Genomic DNA, 20,695 nt, shown 5'->3' with positions numbered 1-20,695 from the left:
AGGATGAAGGGTGGGTTGAAAAGGCTGGTGGAAGGGGCTGGAGAAAAAGCCAAAGCAAGTGGATAATTTAAAATACATCCATGGTGATTTAGAGAAGAAATGATGAGGAGACAAACTGATGCAGTTATGATAGAGAATGATTTGAAAGAGCTTTTAAGAGGTAGAATCAACAGGATTTGGCGACAGGCTGTGGGGCTTAAGGATGAGTCAATTACTTAAAATACAAACAATTAAATTTATAAGAATATCTGGCCTATTATATTTCATCTAGTTGTTAAGTATTTTACTAAAAATCTCTTAGAGTTCATAAGAGAATTTAGCATTTGCATTGTGCCTGCTTTGGATTTAGATGTAGACTCTGTTTATAAATGAAATGGTTTATAAATATCTTGAATGATTCTGCTTAAAATAATTTGAACTTTTTGATAAAACCAAAAACTGAGTTTAGATTATGCAATATGGGAATTCATGTTAAAAGAACAACTGTAAACCTCTCTTGGAAGTAGGAGACTAGAAGTTAAAGCTTTATAACTAACAATGTAAAAAATAAAATAAAAGAAAAACTATATTATATAAATCAACACTAACTGGCTTAAAGAGACCCATACCTTTAAAAACAAATATGCTTGGGGAAGACACCATCAAGAATATACAGAAAAAAAAAAAAAAGCAGAGATACTGGAAAATGAATTGCATACATACTTATTTTTCAGCTGCCCAGAGAATGTGAAGCTAATTACATAGTCACAGATCAGTAAATACTTCACATCTGATTTCCTAAATCATTGTTACCTGCTTTTCTCTTACTTCTCTTCCTCACCACAGAATTAATCTCTTCATTATCCAATACATGTTCTTTCAACTGGTGAAAAATAAGGAAGCAATCCAATTTTTTATTTATTTTGCAGAGGAAGCTATACAGGAAGGAATATTCTGAGATAGTACAGAGAAAAGTGTCACAAAACACAGTTGCTCAGCATTATCAACAATAGTTAAATTATGGGAAGAACCCAAATGTCCAACTGATGAATGGATAAGGAAAATGTGGTATATACATATGTATACACATATACATATATATATGTGTATATATAATGGAATATTACTCAGCCATAAAAAAGAATGAAAGCTTGCCATTTGCAATAATATGGATGGAGCTAGAGAGTATAATGCTAAGCAAAATAAGTCAGAGAAAGACAAATACTGTATGATTTCACTCATATGTAGAATTTAAGAAACAAAAATGAACATGGAGGGGGAAAAAAGAGAGAGGCAAACCAAGACAGACTCTTAACTATAGAGAACAAACTGAGGGTTGCTGGAGGGGAGGTGCGGGGGAGGATGAGTTAAATGGATGATGGGTATTAAAGAGGGTATTTGTGATGAGCGCTGGGTGTTGTATGTAAGTGATGAATCACTAAATTCTACACCTGAAACTAGTATTACATTGTATGTTAAATAACTGGAATTTAAATAAAAACTTGGAAGAAAAAAAAATCACAGTTACTGAGATATTAAATATTTTAAAATTTATGCACTGTAATAAGCTGTGCATATTCATTCACCTGTTTCCTCGCATTGCCTACACACAGGGGAGGTCATTTATCCATGCTTGAGTTAATAAAAGAGAGCCTGCAGCTCTGGATAATTAATGTCACTGTGTTCTCTTCAAGGAAATTCTTCCTTCCATTGATTTTATGTTTCCTGGCCAGTCTTAAAACAGTGTCAGTGTTTCACTGCCTTCTTTTTGCTGTCATTGCTGCTGCCGCCACCACCACCACCACCATCATCAGGTTTACAATCTGCCTTTACAATTTAATAGCTCAAGTAAGGGGATTCATTTTAAGAACTGGGTCGGGAAATTCAGCAGCAACCTGGTCAGCTCTAGAAGTGTTGACGACGCCATTCGTTTTCTCATGGCTTTTTCTCTGCATGTGCTATGTTTTCCTCTTCTGCTCCTTTAACTCTCCTTTAACTGCTGTTATTTTCTGCTCTCTTAGAATTTCTACTTGCACATGACTTTGATTTAATACTCTGCTCTAATCCTTTTCTGTGTATTTTTCAGTGTATCTTTATGGAAGGAGTTTCAGATTGCTCTTTTCCTATAAGGAAATTCCTTAATTCCTAAAAAGGAATCTAATTAGTTTAGTCATTTAAGGAAATCATATGTAAGAGTTGAGAGGTAGCTGGTTAGCCAATGAACTGGATGCCTTTTGATGAGGTTTCCACCTCTGTCCCAATAAGATATGGTTGAGGGAGTAGGACATCTTAGCACTAACCACATGGCTAACTTTCAATAAACCTCTGGGTCAATTTACTTAGAAGATGGTGTGAGAATGACAAACTCTAATATTTCTCTTTTTTCTTCCTCCAATTTCTCTAACATTTATAATAAACTTATTTCTATGAGGTGGTTTGTTTTTTTATTTTTGGATTAGATTACTCCATATTTTACCCCTAATTAGCTAGCTTATAGTCAATAACAGACATGTATAAAGATATGAAACACAAAGGAATAAACCCAAAAGAAGTACACTGAAGGGATATTTCTCTAGTTCTTTTCCAAGAGAAAAAATATCAAAACAATCTAAACATACACCAAATATTCTTATGCCACTAACAAAAGAACTGTATTTAATAATTAACCATCCTTTGCTTTGGGATATCCTTTGGTCTTCAAAGACGAAATTATCTTTTTATCAGCACTTTTCAATAACTACATATCTTTTTATACAACATCTGTGCCATTCTAACAGGACTGTAACTAGATGAGACTGCGCTTGAACAACCTTATAGGTTATTTTATACCCTCCACAGCATCAATCACAATGTTGAAACCAATCCAGGGTTGTGGTACACTGAATGACTAATAATCCTGGCTTTGGGATTGAGATGACCCTGGCTTTAATGCCAGTTCCTTCAGTCAGTATCACCATAAACTTAGGCAGGTTATATGACTTTTCTCAGGTTTAGTTTCTCTCATGTATAAAATGGTACTAATAATATTTACTTTAAATAGATATTATTAGGACTAAATTTAAAAAGTTTATGAAATGTGTAAGCACAGTTCTTACTGCAAACCTATGACATTAATAATTTGAGCATTCTGAGACAAAAATTTGCATTGGGTTTCCTGTGAAGCCAAGATACATGGAATTAAATTTCTAAGAGCTCCGAGGAGTGTCATGGTCTACTACTCAACCTGCACACGACAGGAAAGCTCTGAAATCTTCCTTTACTGATTTGTAAAGAATAATAGCAATAATGCCAGGTAAACAGAGGCATAAGAACTTGATTTATTTTTTTTTAGATTAAATGAACTTGAAAATAAAGCCAACCACTACTAACAATGAAGATAAAGTGGAAAATGTAGACCATTCATTGTATAAAAACAGAAGGTAGGGAAAATTAAGTAAAATCATAATTTGCAAAACGGTTTAAGCAAATGTTTCAGCCAATTATATAATATCTATGACAGTTGAAAATGTAAGGAACCACTTCGAAATATGCCAGTGCATTCAGTTCTTCTTAACAAGGCCTGCTCTCAGGAGAAACTATTTTATCAGAGCCTAACTTACTTGAAGGAAGAAAAATACTCAGGTCCAGCAGGCTCTAGCCTTCCACGTAGGAAGAGGAAAATACCCAACTCCAGCTCCCTCTGTCCATGCTATCCCATCTAATGGTGAAGTTCAGAGTCCAGGGGCACAGGCTCACGAAAAGAAGGAGGCCCAATTGTAGAACTAGAGAACACTTCCCCACTCACCACACCTAACTACCATATTACAAAGGCCTGATGACCTCAGTTTCTTTTACCCAGCCTCATGTCTACCTTTCAATAACAGATTACAAGGCATACTAAAAGGCAAAAATAAAAACACTGGTTGAAGAGACTGAAGAAGCATTAGAACCAGAGTCAGATATGGCAGGAATGTTAGAATTATCAGACCAGGAATTTTTAAAAGTTATGATTAATATGCTAAGGGTTTAATAGATAAAGAAGACAATGTGCAAGAACAGATGGGTAGTGTAAGTAGAGAAATAGAAACCCTAAAAGGAATCAAAAAGAAATGGAAGAGGTCAAGAACAATGTAACAAAAATGAGAAATGTTTCTGAAGGGCTCATTAACAGACTGGGCATAACTGAGAAAAGAATCTCTTGGGGTACCTGGGTGGCACAGTCGGTTAAGCATCTGACTCTTGATTGTGGTTCAGGTTATGATCTCAGTCAGGGTCATGAGATTGAGCCCTGAATTGGACTCCACACTGGGCATGCAGCCTGCTTAACCGCTCTCTCTCCCTCTGCCCCTCCCCACTGCTTGTATGTGCTCTCTCTCTAACACAAAACAAAACAAAACAAAAAAACGAATCTCTGAGTTTGAGGATATGACAATAGAAACTTCCAAAACTGAAGAGCAATTTATTTCAAATGTGAAACAGTATGACTGAAATTAATATGATGGATATTTAGAAACTACTATATATGTTGAGAATTTTCTCAGAAGAAAAACTATTTAGATATCAGTTTTGAAAGCAGTGACTGAAACAACCCATTTTTTACAGATGTTATAACCAAAGCTTATATTTTCAGAATTCAAACACATACGTATAAGTTTGGGATAATTTCAATGTATTATAAAATGCATCAAAATGCAATACTGAAGTCTGCAGCTATGATAAATTTGTTCCTATGATAGGAAATGTAGAAATTACAAACACAAATAGAAATTAATTATTAGTTAATTCCATTTATCACTAATACATGGTTAGTATTGGTTTTTCAACTTTGGAACAGTGATATTAGGAAATGATGGGCTCTAATATATGGAATACAGTACCTTTCCACACAGTTTGGTTTTTTTTTTTGGTCTTGTTTTTCTTTTTTTTTTCTGGTGAGCATTTTTTCACACAGTTTAATTGTAATGTAAGACTCTTATTATAAAAATCATTCATTTTTTCATTATAAAAATCATTAGCAACTGAATTATATGTTCACTTATAGTTTTATTTAGACATGAATGACCTGTATCACTATTCTCCCAATTACTTCAGGGTAAATTTCCTAATACCAATTCACTATGTTTAACAGATAAGATCACAGATCTTGTATCATCTTGCGTTATACAAACCCTAAAGATCATATAAGTCACAACATGCAAAAATACATATGTGATATTTGAAATCAATATTTGACATCTGAGAAACAAAGTTTTCTAATCTCTAATTGTCATAATTAATATAAAATGCAACTTAACATCCAAAAGCACTTTTTTTCTACTAGGAGTCATTTTTCTCTTAATTCTTTTTGTTAAAGTGTTCTTCACTATTGAAAAGGAAACTTGATTTTGAGTATTGGAGTGCCTATATCTATGTCCACTACAAATGTGTAACAAAGATCTGATCTACTATGTATGCAAGTAGCCAAAACAGGAGAGTGGGGGGAAAAAAATCTGGGATAAGCAAACCTTCCATTTTCTTGCTAAAAATATTACTATGAATAAAAATAAATAGTGAAAATCTTTCAGGTGAGATTGATGGAGTGCTTAAAAATCAAATTCTTTGCATCAACATTAAGTATTTGTAATACTAAGTATAAGTAAAATAATACCTTATGGAATTATTATTAATATTATCAAATGTTATCTTTTAACTATCAGATTTTGTTAGGTATAAGTACTGTTAATAATCAGTATGCGGCTACCCAAACAAGTCATTTATCTTTTTAATTATGGTATCAAAACTAAAAAGCCATATGGCTATTAAATCTTAAGTAGTATCAAATATAATTTAAAAAGCTCAAAGAAAATAATGTGAAAGTCTTTAATCATTAAATTCTTTTTTCATATTATGAAGTCTTTCATTTTTCTGGTGGGTAGCAGTTACTTTTTATTAGTCAGAATTAATATTGAGCCAGGGTCCCCACTGTGACATACCCCACTGCTATGTGGCATTGAATGGAACCGAATCTGTAATGCATATTAAGGATTTTGGATGTCACATTCAACTACAGATCTTCTTATTGTATTATTCTCTTTCATCTACAATGTTATATATTGGCTAAAACCAAATTGGAATAAAAATATTAAAGGAAAGGAGTAAACATAAGTAAATGTTTCAAGAAAATTTATATAATTTTTCTTTAACACCTTTTCAGATTATGAGAACAAACTCAAGAGATACATATTTTTTTAATTTCTTCTTTTGTACAAAGTTACTGCATGAACAGTATCTTTCATGTTTCTTTGTTTCTCATTAGCATTAAAATAGCATGACTTCTTAAAGACTATCTTCTTCCCAAGAGATTTTCAAAATTAAATAGGTCTTTCAGTTTTGCAAGGAGTTAAGATTTAGTATTAACCAGGTATTAGTTATTTACAGCAAATAAAAAATCCAGGACATATGCCTATACTTAATATTTATGAAAACATTTCTTCAATATTCACTAATAACTTCTATAGTGTTATGTGAAAATTTTTATTCACGCATCATTCTTTCATTGATTATCATGGCACTATTAGCTATCTGCTATATCATCATAATTTTATTATGTTAGTGTAGTAATTGACAGATCAAGGATGGAAGGGACACTTATAGGATAAAGCTCTTAAGAGTTTTAAATTATGTAGACATAAAATTCTTCACATTAGACCATGACAGCACGGTGTTAAGAATTATAACCACTGGTTACCAAAATCTTTGATATATTCATTCTTTTCTAACACCAAGCTTCATTATATACACAGGTGTAATTATTCAATTTCATTCCATTCTCAATATATCAGTAATGTCCTATTACCTATATTTTGAACATCCTTTCCTAACAATTTTCTAAGGCACATTTCATTTCCATGGGTCTACATTATTATCTATAAAACAAAAGAAAGCTTTAATACTTTTTGTTTGTTTGTATAACTGAATCCAGAAAGTTTTTACTTTTACTTCTATTTACGGGGACTGAGCTATACACTATCTAAGTCAATTAAGACACTGAAATTCTAAGTCTTCCACAATATGGTTAGCCTACAATCACTGTCTTATTTCCCACAAAACCCTTCACTCCAACCACACAAATTATTTTCAACATTCCCAAAACTTAATGCGCACATTTAAGAATGCTCTCTGCCTTTTCTCAAGTTATTCTCTTTGCCTAGCAGATGCTCTCCACCCTCTTGTCCAGCTCATATGGGATTCCTTCACAGTTTATCAGAAAAAACTGATGTCACATCCTACTACCAATATTCCCTGATCAGAATTAATCCCTCCCTTCATTATTCTTTCACAAGCCATTATGCAAACCTGCCTGAAGACACTCTCTGACCTTATGATTATGCAGAATGATCTCTATACTATGAGGCTTCTGGAGCTATATAAGTACTCTAACAAGGTACTTGGCACAAAGAGCATAAAATGGAAGTTTGTTAAACTGAATTGTGGACATCACATATTTTAAATGTTGGTGCAAATGAGTTGACAAGCAAGCATTTCAGTAAATACACACATATATATTTTTTTCATTTTTGCAAGCCTAAGAAGTCATTTGTTCAAAACTACTCACTCATCTATGTTCCACATTCTCTAACCAGAGGTGCTTACCTCCTACTCAAATTACCAGTAATGGATTTTATTCACAGACATTGTAAATGTCTACTCCATTTAGTAGCATGATACTACTGGTGGGATGGCTATTTTAAGTAAAAAAAAATTAAAAATCTCTAAAGTCATTAAATCACATTTTATATAGTATATAATTTCAAAGATGTCTCTTAGTTCAAGTCTTTATAGAAAAAAAATTTTATCAATTGAAAAGTTATTCCTAGGAAATACTTCATTCAGAGAAATACCAATTACTTGACTTCATAAAGTTGCCAAATTTATCATCTAGTTGTCTTTTTTACCCATGGCATATTTGTAAAACCAACTGAAATAGTGTCTCTGAAAAAAAGTCAACTTTAGTCAAAATGGCCATTCATATTAGCATGCCTCAATAAACCTGACAACCTGAAAAAAGTCGTACAATTTCAAATAGATAAAATTACAATTTTAATATACAGATATAAATGGTAGTTTAAATGTTATAAACTGAAACATAAATTTTTTTTTTAAAGATTTATTTATTTGAGAGAGAGAGAGAGAAAGAACAGGGCAGGGGGGCAGAGGGAGAGGGGACAAAGAGTCTTAAGCAGACTCTGCTGAGTATGGAGCCCAATGCAGGACTCTATCTCACAACCCTGAGATCATGACCTGAGTCGAAACCAAGAGTTGGACACTTAACTGAATACACCACTCAGGCACCCCCCAAAAAATATTTCTAAGGTATCCAAATACTGCTATTTATTAGATTATAAATGTTTATGTACAGATCTAATATAAAGACATGAAAATTCCATTTTACTTGGTTACTAGGAATATTACAGACATTAAGTATTGAATAATTTCTGAGATATTAGTGATCAGCAACACCCAGTTTTTTCTAACAGAAAAACCTTCTAAAGCATAAGGCTTAAGTGGAAGAAACCAAAACAGTGTTAGCCTTGCCTTATTTTTACATATGTGAAGGAATTTGTGAATATTGCAGCATTTCTCAGAAACAGGTGGAAGCAAGTTTAACCCTCAATTTTTTCATTTAGTAGCTATATAAACTTGGCTGTATTACTTAAACACTCTGAATCTCTGCTTCATCACTTGTAAATTGGGAATAATGATTCTCAGAGTTTCTATAAGATTTGAAAGTGCTCAATAAATATCCTTTTAAAACTGATTAACAGTTTCTATAGATTTTAAATTATTTAACTAATATTGATGTCTAGACGATTTTCATTCTCACCGTTTTTATTTTTTATTTTTTTTAAAGATTTTATTTATTTATTTGACAGAGCGATAGCAAGAGCAGGAACACAAGCAGGGGGAGAGGGAGAAGCAGGCTTCCCGCCAAGCCGGGAGCCCGACGTGGGACTCGATCCCAGGACCCCGGGATCATGACCCGAGCCACAGGCAGATGCTTAATGACTAAGCCACCAGGCACCCAATTCTCACCATTTTTAGAGCCTTTTTCAAAGTTCTTCAACTTTGAAGATTATTTCCTTACTTGTTTTAACCTATAAAGAGCTTTAAGTAAACTTTATTCTCATCAGTAATATACCCACTTCAATAAAAGAAATTGAAGCTATATGTTTTCTTAAATCATATATCCATTTTACTGTTTCCCTGGATTCACCTTTGTTTCACCTAATTCATGTAGCTTCATCTGTATCTATTATAAACTATGTCCATATGCTCTCATTTTCAAGTATTCCTATTGCTTTCACATGCTATGTGTGCACTATTTTTTGAGGGATAACCTAAAAGTAATATAGCTCATTCCAACAGTGACATTCCAAGGTGTTCAATTTATGTCTTAATGTCTGAATCCCTGTGTGATTTTTCCCTCTGTAGTTTATACATATTGGTCACTGGTCTTTACATTTATATGGTAGAATCTTACAGGAAATAAAAAGCACACATGTGTGTTAAAGATAAGTATCTACTTGGCTTAGAATTTTTGCTGCACTAATTCCTAGCTCTGTGACCTTGTAAAGGTTATTTAATGTACTTGAGTCTTGATTTCCGTATCTTTCAATGGGGTAAAATTATTCTTGATCTCTAGGACTCATGTGAGTAAACTGCTTTAAACAAAGCCTCGCAGATGGTAAATGCTTGATAAGTATTAACCATCTCTTCCTTTTTCACCTTAATCTATCCTACTTATTTTCTCCTGTATTCTCCTTTCTTCTTTCACCTTTCCTCCTGTAAATCCGTGGCTGGTGTCCAAAATGTTCATCTCAGTCAAGTACTATGTTTATCAAAGGGAGAAAAGAAATCTGAATCAATTATGCAAATATCAACATAAATAATTGGCCTTTCATGAAGTTTCCAATGCCCCTCTCTGTTAAAAGTGCCATGATTAAGATGCAGGCTTTAATCAGAAATAACTAAGTTCGAATTAAATCCCATCACTCACTACTTAACCTATAACTTCTTGGTATTTTGTGTTCCTTACTCTCTTTAAGGTGAGGTTTCTCTGACTGGGAAACAGAACTAAGATATACCTCATCAGGCTATTGTGAAAATAAAATAAAATTCTTAGCGCAGAGTCTCCAAATAGAAAACTTTTGGGCAAGCATTACTTTTCAAACAATTCCGCCCCTTCTCTAAGTAATAAACCAGAAATAGTAGGGAAAAAAAAATCTCCCTTTCACAACACCTATGACAAGATCAGTAAGAGAACAATAGCAGTAAATATATTTGTAACTGTAAGTCCCTGTGTCTCCTCCTCACCAGTCTGCTTTGAAATGCAGCCTGGTCAAGACAAATACAACACTGGAGCAGGGATGTAACTCCTTCTGTTCCTCACACGATTCTTTGGCTATGACTACATGAAGCCAGTGATAATATAATCACTCATATTTTTGGTCATTTTTTTTCGAACAATGGAAAAGTAGCGCTTATAAACTTTATAAGTTCTTATAAATTACTTTGTATACCGAGAAAGGAAACATGTATATATCTCGGAAGAAAATTTTTTAAAAAAATGTTTCGTTCGTTCTTGAAAGTAACTGTAATAAATTTGACATGCTTAATACAGTCAATAAATATTGATGTTTAATGAAAATAAGATGATGAATGTATAAAGATAGTTTCAAAGATTTATTTTCAGAAATGGTTTGATGAGAACTTTATGAGAATAAAATGAAAATTTCAGAAAAAAATAAAATCAGTCTATAAAACAAACAAATCTAAAGAAAAAATAGCCTGTTGAAAAAAGGAAGATTTAACTTTTCATAGAAATTTATAGTTGAAAACACACATGTTAAATGAGTAACTGTTGCTATAAAAGGTCAAATTCAAACAATATTTGAATGATTCTAAAAAATAAAACATTTTTCAGTCAACTTCTGTTAGATTTAAATTTGCAGATGTAATGGAAAAAGCAATGTAAAAATATCAACTTAGAATCTGATGAATGAGAAAAATAAAATTTCTAAAAAAAGGAAGAAAAGCTAACCCAGTAGATTTGAATAACAGCTGAGTACCTCCATTACTGAAAATTTTGCTTAATTAGACAAAATCTAAATAAAAAGCTTCACAAACCACCCTTTCATTTTAACTTAAAATTAAAAAAAGAAGAGAAATACATTGCAATGTCAAAATGATGCAAAATACATTAAACCATATTAAAAAGCAATTATAACCACAGCTAAAATGATATCAGTACTTGAAAAATTGTAGTTTGTAAATTACACACCCTTAAATTACACAACTTTCAAAAGCAAGAACTCTCAGCTAACAAAAACCTAATCATAATATTTCTTTTTGTCAAGTTCAAAAAACACATACTATAGTACAGATATTTTCTAATAAAAAACAAATTGTTACTATCTGTAAAATCCACTTATGATAATCTAAAGTTTATGGACAAATACTCACTGAGGTTACCAAATTTAATAAACCTATATACTAAAAACCGTCTTGAACTTATACACATAAATTTTTTCTATGAGAAAACATTTATATAGGAGACAGTCTAATGTTACTATATATAAACACTATATTAAAGACAGACTAATTTAAAAGAAAGCAAGGATTTTTATACAACATTCTCATTGGTTACAAGTTCTAATTGTATTTTAATCTTTTCTCTGGGATTTTAGTTATATGCTAAAATTAATACTACTTAGAGCCCAAATCCACTGTTCCTTTAACTATTATAAGACCCTAAAAACCTAGCAAGGATGAAAATTTTAAAAACATAATTAAACTTACCCCATTTAATGGATATGTTTTCCATCCTAGCTCTCCCAGCACAGTTGTTGTATCAAGCAACACAACTGGAATTAAAAAAAAAAAAAAATTACATGAATTTTTCAATTGAAGCAAAAACGTTATTTAAATCATTAATGTCAACTACTTTTACTATTATTCATTGCATTAATTTTAATATGCAGCATTACTTACTTTAAAATTAACTGTGTATACTAAATACTAACATAATAATATTAAGTAATGATAAAATACATGAGGTAGTTATAACTTATTTTCAAAATATGTAATTTGTGTTTAACAATGCTAAATAAAAGATAAGTGAGCAACAGAATTAACAGTCATTTTTAATAGCTGGCTTTTAAAACTGATAAATGTTGATGGAGGTAATCAAGATGATGTGACTGCCAGTTGACCCTTGAGCTGGACCCAGGCAACGGGAGGCTCCTCACTCCCCTCCCCCATCCTCAAAATGTAAGCTCTGCCTACTGTTTCGGTAGTGGGAGCTGTTCCAAGGACAGAGCCTTGAGAGAGTAACATGTTGAGACCACCTGGATAGTATACATGACTGAACCCAGTTAAGGCTTCTATGCAAACTTTAAGATTCTGGTGGGTGGATGTGGAATCTTGCAGCTGCCCAAGACAAGTTTCCTTGCTTATTAGCCCTCCCACCTACCAATCTGGAGTGGTCTGTCTCTTTCTGCAGTCTCTCTTGGCCTGCATGAATAGGGGGCCAGTTTGGGGACCAACAATGAAATAATCACCTTTGCTTTCCCCACCACTTTCATAGTCTTTCTATACCACAATAAAGAAAGAAAAACTGTTAAAGCAGGCTTCTGTAGCTCCTTTTTGTGTTATTAAATGCCCTTATATATGATTTGCATAGTATGAAAACAACTCATTTTTAATAAATCTACTATCTTTAAAGCATAGATTACATTATTATTGTACGTGCAGGTATACTGACAGCTAAGGAAAAAGCAAAAATAAAAACCATGCATCTTTTTTCCTGACCAAAACTTACTCATAATCTGATCAAAAGGCAGACATAAAAACAAATTATTAGAACATATTCTGTTAAATTTTATTTTTATTTATTTATTTTTTTTTTTTAAGATTTTATTTATTTATTTGAGAGAGAGAGAATGAGAGACAGAGAACATGAGAGGGAGGAGGGTCAGAGGGAGAAGCAGACTCCCTGCCGAGCAGGGAGCCCGATGCGGGACTCGATCCTGGGACTCCAGGATCATGACCTGAGCCGAAGGCAGTCGCTTAACCAACTGAGCCACCCAGGTGCCCCATATTCTGTTAAATTTTAAAATGGAAGATTATATAATAGCCTAGCGATTAAGTTACATTAGGGCTAGTACGGAGGTCTGGGAGAATTTCACAAAGGAGATGCAATTTGAGCTGACCTAGGACAAAGGGACTTTCCATTAGATGTGATAAGAAACAAATGGCTTACTTTTAGAATAAAGTAACTGAGCTACAACTAAATCAGTTTTCAGTTGCTGGAGTCAGAACTAGGAGTGGGGATTATTTGGGGAACTAGCAGGATAGATATGAGGTTGGAAAGATAGATATCAAAAGGGGAGGATTTTTGTGGTGTTTCCAAGAGTTAAATGTGTAGGGTCCATGATTCAGATCTTTATTTTTTACTACCTCCAAGTCCCCTAGATGCCAGTAGACCATGGATCATACTGAGAAACAATGCTTTGGTATTTCATCATGAGTTTTAGATCTTCACATAGTCAAGAAAGTGGGGTTTTCTATTTGTAGTTTTAAAAAGTTCCACTGATAGTAGGCTATTTGGTGTCTATTGTAAGGATTCTGTGGTTTTTCTTATTTGAATCACTATGTTTTATTAATTTTTAAGTACGAAACCATATGCCAATTTCTGAGATGAACTCTAACTACTCATTGTAGAATATTCTTTCAGTACTGTTAAAATCAGTTTACTAAATATACATTTGTAAAACTGAGCTGTAATTCTTTAAATTTTATTGTGGAAAATTCTCAAACATATTTTAGAATATAGAGAAAACAGTAAAATGAACCCTCATGTACTCATCACCCAGATTCAATAATTACCAACTTATAGTCAATCTTACTTCATCTATATACCTCTACCTATTCTCTCCCACTGCAGAATTTCTTTGAAGCAAATTCCAGTAATAATCATCCATAAAAATTTCAGTGTATATTTCTATGATAAAGACTCCTTTTAATATAGCAACAATATCTTAATTTATTACTATAAGTAGTAATTCCTTAATGTCATCAAATATCCCTATTGTCTCAACTTAACTTGAACAGAAAAATCAAGTTCCAGATAAGTGCTATTCATTGCAGTGAGTTGACATTGTTCTTTGTTTTTTTAATCTAATTTCCTCCATTAACTTTTAAGTTAGATTTGCTGAGGTATGATTTACTTACAATAAAAAAATCACCCTCTTTAAATGAACATTTCTATAAATTGTGACAAACCCCCACATCCATGTAACCACTGCTACAATCAAGCTATGGAATATTTCCATCGCCCCCCAAATTTCCCCTGTGATCCTTTTTGGTGAATCCCTTCCACAGCCCAGCCACTGGCAACCACTAATCTAATTTCTGTCCCTATGATTTTTGCCTTTCCCAAAACGTCAAATCAATGAAATCACATAGCATGAAGCCTTTTTGAGCCTGGTTCTTTCACGTAGCATAATGCATTTGTTATAAATAAAGCCAGTATAAACTTTCATGTATAGATTTTTATATGACCCTATGCTTTTACTTCTCCATGGTAAATAGGGATTCCTGGGTTATAGGGAGAGTACTTATTTTTTTTTTTTTTTAAGATTTTATGTATTGGTCAGAGAGAGAGAGAGAGTGTGCACACAAGCAGGGAGAGTGGCAGGCAGAGGGAGAAGCAGGCTCCCTACTGAGCAAGAAGCCTGATGTGGGACTCCATGCCAGGACTTGTGATCATGACCTGAGCTACCCAGGAGTCCCAAGAATGCCTATTTTTGAGAAACTGTATTCCAAAATGGCATTAGCAGAATATGGTTTTCCAGTTGCTTCACATCCTCAGCAGGATTTGGTATTGTCCAGATTTAAAGGCATTCCAAGAGGTGTGTAATGGTATCTCATTGTTGTTTTAATATATTTTAATATATTATATATATTTAATATATTTTACTATATTTCTTTTTCACTACTTGAAAACAAATTTACTAAAAAAAAAAATAGGTTATTTCGTCCCACATTCTAGGTTTTTCTAATTGTGAGATATCATTGAACATGCTCTCCCATTCCCTTTATTTTCTTTAAATTGGTAGATTTAGTAGCTTGATCAGATTCAAGTTCCATTTATTTTTTATAAAATTACATACCAATGTCTACTAGGATCATGTTAAAAAAACTTGGGAACCAACTTTCATAGGCTTACACTGGCCAAAAATGGATAATCTGATCATATACACAAGGTTAATGCATTCATAATGATTCATAATGATAAAATATACCTACTGATAACTTTTGCAGAATACTAGGAAAGCATTATTTTAAAAACTGGTAAATAATCTGAAAACAAAACATTTTGCTTTTTCTATATAAACTACTTATGAATAAAAAATAGTTAATGAAGTAACATTTCTCTTATTGAAATAGTTCAGGTAATAAATGAAAAAGGAATGACTGAATTAGGCTATCTCATTTTCTACTCTTAAAGAATTAATATATTTAGCGAATGGTTTTAAATGGCTGTTAACATCAACTAAAGAGAAAAAAAGACACATAAAGGGCTAGAGCTTTTTAAAAGGGTTTCTTATAAGTTTCATTTATTTCCTATTAACATACAATTCTAACAAGCCTGGAAATAAAAGAAAGTACAATAAGGATGATATATATATATATATCATATATACAAACACACACACATATATACATTCATTCTCATACACACACACAAATTATACAAAAATATTTGATGGCATTTGGGTTCATTCAGTGTAACAATCTCACATTTTAGATAAAAAAGCTGAAGATATCATTATAATAAATATTCAAAGCTATAAGTTTATCTCATTATCAAATGAAAGTTATTTTCATTTTTGGTATATGTTACTGAAAAGAATTCAGAAGTATTAAAGACCAGTATGCAGTTCTGGGTACTCAAAAGTTCAATGTAACTCATGGAGCACATTTATACTTTTAAAATAATCATTATTTCCCTGCAGGCTGGCAAAATAATGATACTAATTCATAGTCCCCGTAGGAAGAACTTTCCATGTATGTTCTTCTCCAAATAGTCTCCACATTGTCCTGAAAGTTGTTTCTTTTTTTAAATACCCAATTAACAGATGAGAAAAATAAGCCTCAGAAAGGTTAAGTAGTTTTCCTTGAGATCAGAAACAAATTTGGATTCCAAACAAGGAGACTGATGCTAGAATGTCCTTTGTAAAACATTTAAAACTTTTAAATTTTTTAAGTGTTTTTCTTCTTACCCTTTATAAAAGTTTTTATTTAAATTCAAGTTAGTTAACACACAGTGTATTTTTAGTTTTAGGTGTATAATATAGTGATTCAACACTTCTATACAACACCTGGTGCTCATCACAAGTGTACATCTTCATCCCCATCACCTATTTCCCCTATCCCCTACCCCAATCCCCTCTAGTAATCATCAGTTTGTTCTCTGTAGTTCAGAGTCTGTTTCTTGGTTTGCCTCCCTTCGCTCTTACTTTTGTAGATACAGAAAAACATCACTATTTCTTTTGCTGATCCAAAATCTTTTATCCTAGTTTTCTCATCAATGGATTCTACAGAAAATTTACTGGTACTACATATAAATCACACTATTTAAATCAAGGGGTTTATTGGAGCAGAGTGTTCAAAAATCTGTAATATTAAAGTCCACCAACAGAGATTCATTTTTCATAGACTGGCAAACTAATTAATTGATTATTAGTTGTTCCAATTTTTTTTTTTCTAAAACTGCTAGGCTGCTTGGTTCTCAATATTTAGCATTTATAAACTGTGAAGTATATTCATATCAAAATAAACAAAAAAGGGAAATATATATATACCTACAAAACTGTAGATCCTCAGAATTTTCTTATTTCTTATTAGCTTCAAGAAGCAAGATTTATAAAATTGTTTATTTTCCTCTTTAAACTGCAATCATACTTTTTAAAAATTCATAAGAACAGTAAAATTTCAAATTTGCATTCCTGACAAGTGAATGATAAACTGATACTAAAATAAAACTAAGGAGTTTGAGATTTTTAATACTATTACACGTGACAAATGTTTAAATTCTACTATTTGTTTCATACATAAAACCCCCACAAATTCAGGTTTTTCAGGCACACTAATTGCATTGAACCCAGCAAGGTGAGAGCTCCTCCTGCTGGCTTTAAACAAGTTATCTAGTCCCTACCAGAGCGCAAAAATACTGTACACTTAAAGAGGAAAAAACCACTATGTTGACATAAACTTCAGTAAAAAGTCAATACTTTATTTTTACTTTAATGGCAAGCTTTTAAATATAGCACAATTAATACCTATTATTTATGTAAGGAGTGCATATGAAAATATAATTATTCATATTATCAATAAGAAATTGGATAAATCAAAAATAAGTGTAAGGAGTAGTAGGTTGGTGGTATCAAAATAAAGGTTTGAAAATATGTTTATTTTGTTTAATAAGCAACATAATGCATAAATATGTTTGCTAAACCACATACAATTTTCCTATTAACTTTTAGAAATAAATTTCCAGCATATTGTGTTTCTCTCTGAAAATGTCTCTTAATTTATTAGTACTCCCTTTACTCATTCTTTTGGAAATTATAAGAAAATTTCATTGTGTTCTAAAAGAAGATATCAAATGATAAAGACAAGATTGATAGTGCTGGATTAAATGAGACTAATGAGTACCTAAGATTAAAAAGCTCAATGCTAATTTCTTGTCCTTGAATAATTTATCAAGTCTTTATCTACATCCCTTTTAATAAGCTTAAGAGATATTTTAAAAACAATTAGGTTATGGGGCGCCTGGGTGGCTCAGTCCTTAAGCCTCTGCCTTAGGCTCAGGTCATGATCCCAGGGTCCTGGGATCAAGCCCCGCATAAGGCTCCCTGCTCAGCGGGGATCCTGCTTTTCCCTCTCCCATTCCCCCTGCTTGTGTTCCCTCTCTCGCTATGTCTCTCTCTGTCAAATAAATAAATAAAATAAAATAAATAAAATCTTTAAAAAATAAAAAAATAATAAAAACAATTAGGTCTATAGTATATAATAGGTCATCTTTACCCCAACTGCACAATAAAAAAAAGGACAGGATTTTATTTGTACATCATTTTGACAAATTAAGCAAAACAAATCAATCAACCCACTATGAAAGCAGTTATTCTTTTAGGATAATTTTGTTGTAAAAATACGAGTTAATGGCATGTCAATTGAGTCCAAAGATTTACCAATATTCTCCAACAGACTTCATGTGAAAAAGAACAAGGCATTTCTTCTTATAATCATTCAATTTAGAGCCTTTATTTCACAAATAAATCCAAGAAAGGTAAAGTTACTAAGTTATTTAGTAACAACATAGTAGTAGAGGCTTTTGATAGTTCCAGTCATGTTCCACTGACTGTAACACACCCTACTAACACCCATAGCTCCAAACAAACTAGCTAATAAACAAAGGGAATGTTTCTGACATCACGACCAGATATAGTCAGAGAATACTCCTAATTATAGATAAACATGCATATATATGTATGTGTATGTATATGTATTTTTTATTTCTACATACTTTAGCACTCATCTGTTTGAATATCATCCTGTTTAGATCTTGCTTTAAACTGACATTCACATTACTATATTAAATGATTTAGTTTTGACATAATCGCATATTTTTGATTGACAAAAATCACAGCTTCAATTTCCAGATCTGTGTAACTATGGGTATCTACCCTCACACAAAGTCAGAATCAATATTTAATTCCTAAAAAAATCAAACACAGATTGCTTTAAGTAAACATGGGATTATTACGTTTACCTCTAGTATGGCCCTATGTGTTTTGGTATTATTTTAAGCCATCATTTTCCAAAGAGAATCACTCCTTCTTAAAAATAGCGAAACTACTTTTATCTAGAAACTGAGATCAATATTTGTTCATTAGGTGTATTTACAGCATTTTGTTTTTCATGCCTTTCTTAGTTCTGTGGTTGCTTGCCTATTTTAATATAGATGGTGTTCATGATTAATTTTCCTACCCCATGAGTAGTAGAGTTTGAAAATCCTATTTGAAAGATAAAGTAACATGAACACAGTGACATTAAACAGCTTTCTCAAATTTAGAGAATAAAATCAAAGCTAGAACTCTTGAATTCATACCCTTCAGCTTTCTACTCTACTAGAAAATGACACCCTGGGCGCCTGGGTGGCTCAGTCAGTTAAGTGGCTGCCTCAGCTCAGGTCATGATCTCAGGGTCCTGGGATCGAGCCCTCCATCAGGCTCCCTGCTCAGCGGGGAGTCTGCTTCTCTCTCCCTCTGCCTGCCGCTCTCCCTGCTTGTGCTTTCTCTCTCTCAAATAAATAAATAAAATATTTTTAAAAAATGGTATCTTTTTCAGAAAGCAGGTTCAAACCTCTCTGCCTCTGTCCCTTCTGGAGAAAACAGATCACTCTTTTTCAGTTCTGATGGAAAAATAAGCTATAATAACCAGAAATTCTTTTCCTTCATTATCACTTAAATAGAGAAAAAAACAAAAAAATCAAGCTAGTTTCCTATTTAGAAGGCAAGTTATACTTGGAGTTAAGAACTGCTACTGAAAACCTTATCAATAAAGGTTGATTAAAAATATAACTAGTAGTGTTCATCCTCACTTCCACATTGTCCTATTTTCCTCAAAGAACCTCTATATTGTTATCCTGCTTGACACAGCTTTATTTGCTTCATCTTAAATCATTTTTAAAGCCTGCCATTAAGACAGGCAAGCTTACCCCATAGACCCAAGGAGAACCCAGATGTGGATCTGGTCCATGATAAAGTCACCAAATGACAGGTGCACCCCTAGGCTCCTGAGCAAGGTCAGTAAGACTTATCAATGAGTCACCTCACAAGTCATGCTTTCCTCATCAAACTGTTCAATTATTTCTATAGATTAAAAAAAAAGGAAAAGAAATTTGGCATGTTCCTATTTAAGAGCAAATATAATTCTTTCATTTTGGCATCCTCAGCACTTTGATCTATGAACTAAGTAGTTTTGTGTAGGACCTGTATTATTTCCATTTGTTTCAATTACACAGAGATTAAATAGGTAGGAAAGACTATTTGGCTTTGGTTTTAGATTTGCTAGTCATACATTTAATAAATGTGACTTTTTTTCATCTGTCACAAGAACTCACAACATACATATTCCCCAATTAGCCCAAACCATTGGCCCTTCTTCCCATCCCCTACACAGCATTAGAGATGCTTCTTTCCTTTCTAGTGCCTTCTTTTCTTATATTCCTCACTTGTATTCCATGGCTTTGGACACTTCCTATTTTTTTTCGGAAGAATATTATGAAACTCAAGGTTTGAAATGCATTTAAATATTGTTTTTATAGCTCTGGTAAAAACAGATTGTGACTACTTATTTGAAAGTCTTATCTAGTCCTATCTACAATATAATGGCCATCTCAATGTAAAACCATTTCTACATGATGCAACAACAGTCTAAAAAAATTATGAAACCGTTACTCTAAAAAGAAGTAATAATGGTTTTGCACTAAGAAAGAAATAATGAGTTTTACTAGAATCTAAGAGAAAAGCATATGAGTAAAGGAAAGACTTCTTTTTTACCCCGGAAAATGGAAGGGAATTTTTCCCTTTGCAATATTGGTTTGTTTTTTTTTTTTTCCTCCATTACA

The 20,695-nt window shown here is 32.6% G+C and overlaps 1 protein-coding gene across 9 annotated transcripts in view; it reads right to left on the bottom strand.

Annotated features, from left to right (window-relative positions):
• EPHA6 (EPH receptor A6) overlaps positions 1–20,695 on the bottom strand; it is an 815,440-nt gene that overhangs the window by 733,024 nt on the left and 61,721 nt on the right. For all 9 annotated transcript variants that reach the window (XM_036070278.2, XM_036070279.2, XM_036070280.2 and 6 more), the window contains exon 2: positions 11,797–11,861. In XM_036070278.2, coding sequence (XP_035926171.1) covers positions 11,797–11,861 — 65 coding nt within the window. The remainder of the gene's footprint in view (positions 1–11,796; positions 11,862–20,695) is intronic.

This window comes from Halichoerus grypus, chromosome 1, assembly GCF_964656455.1.
Source record: "Halichoerus grypus chromosome 1, mHalGry1.hap1.1, whole genome shotgun sequence".
Classification (NCBI taxonomy): domain Eukaryota; kingdom Metazoa; phylum Chordata; class Mammalia; order Carnivora; family Phocidae; genus Halichoerus; species Halichoerus grypus.
The sequence above is the reverse complement of the archived record's forward strand: the minus strand, read 5'-3'. Positions and strand labels throughout refer to the sequence as shown.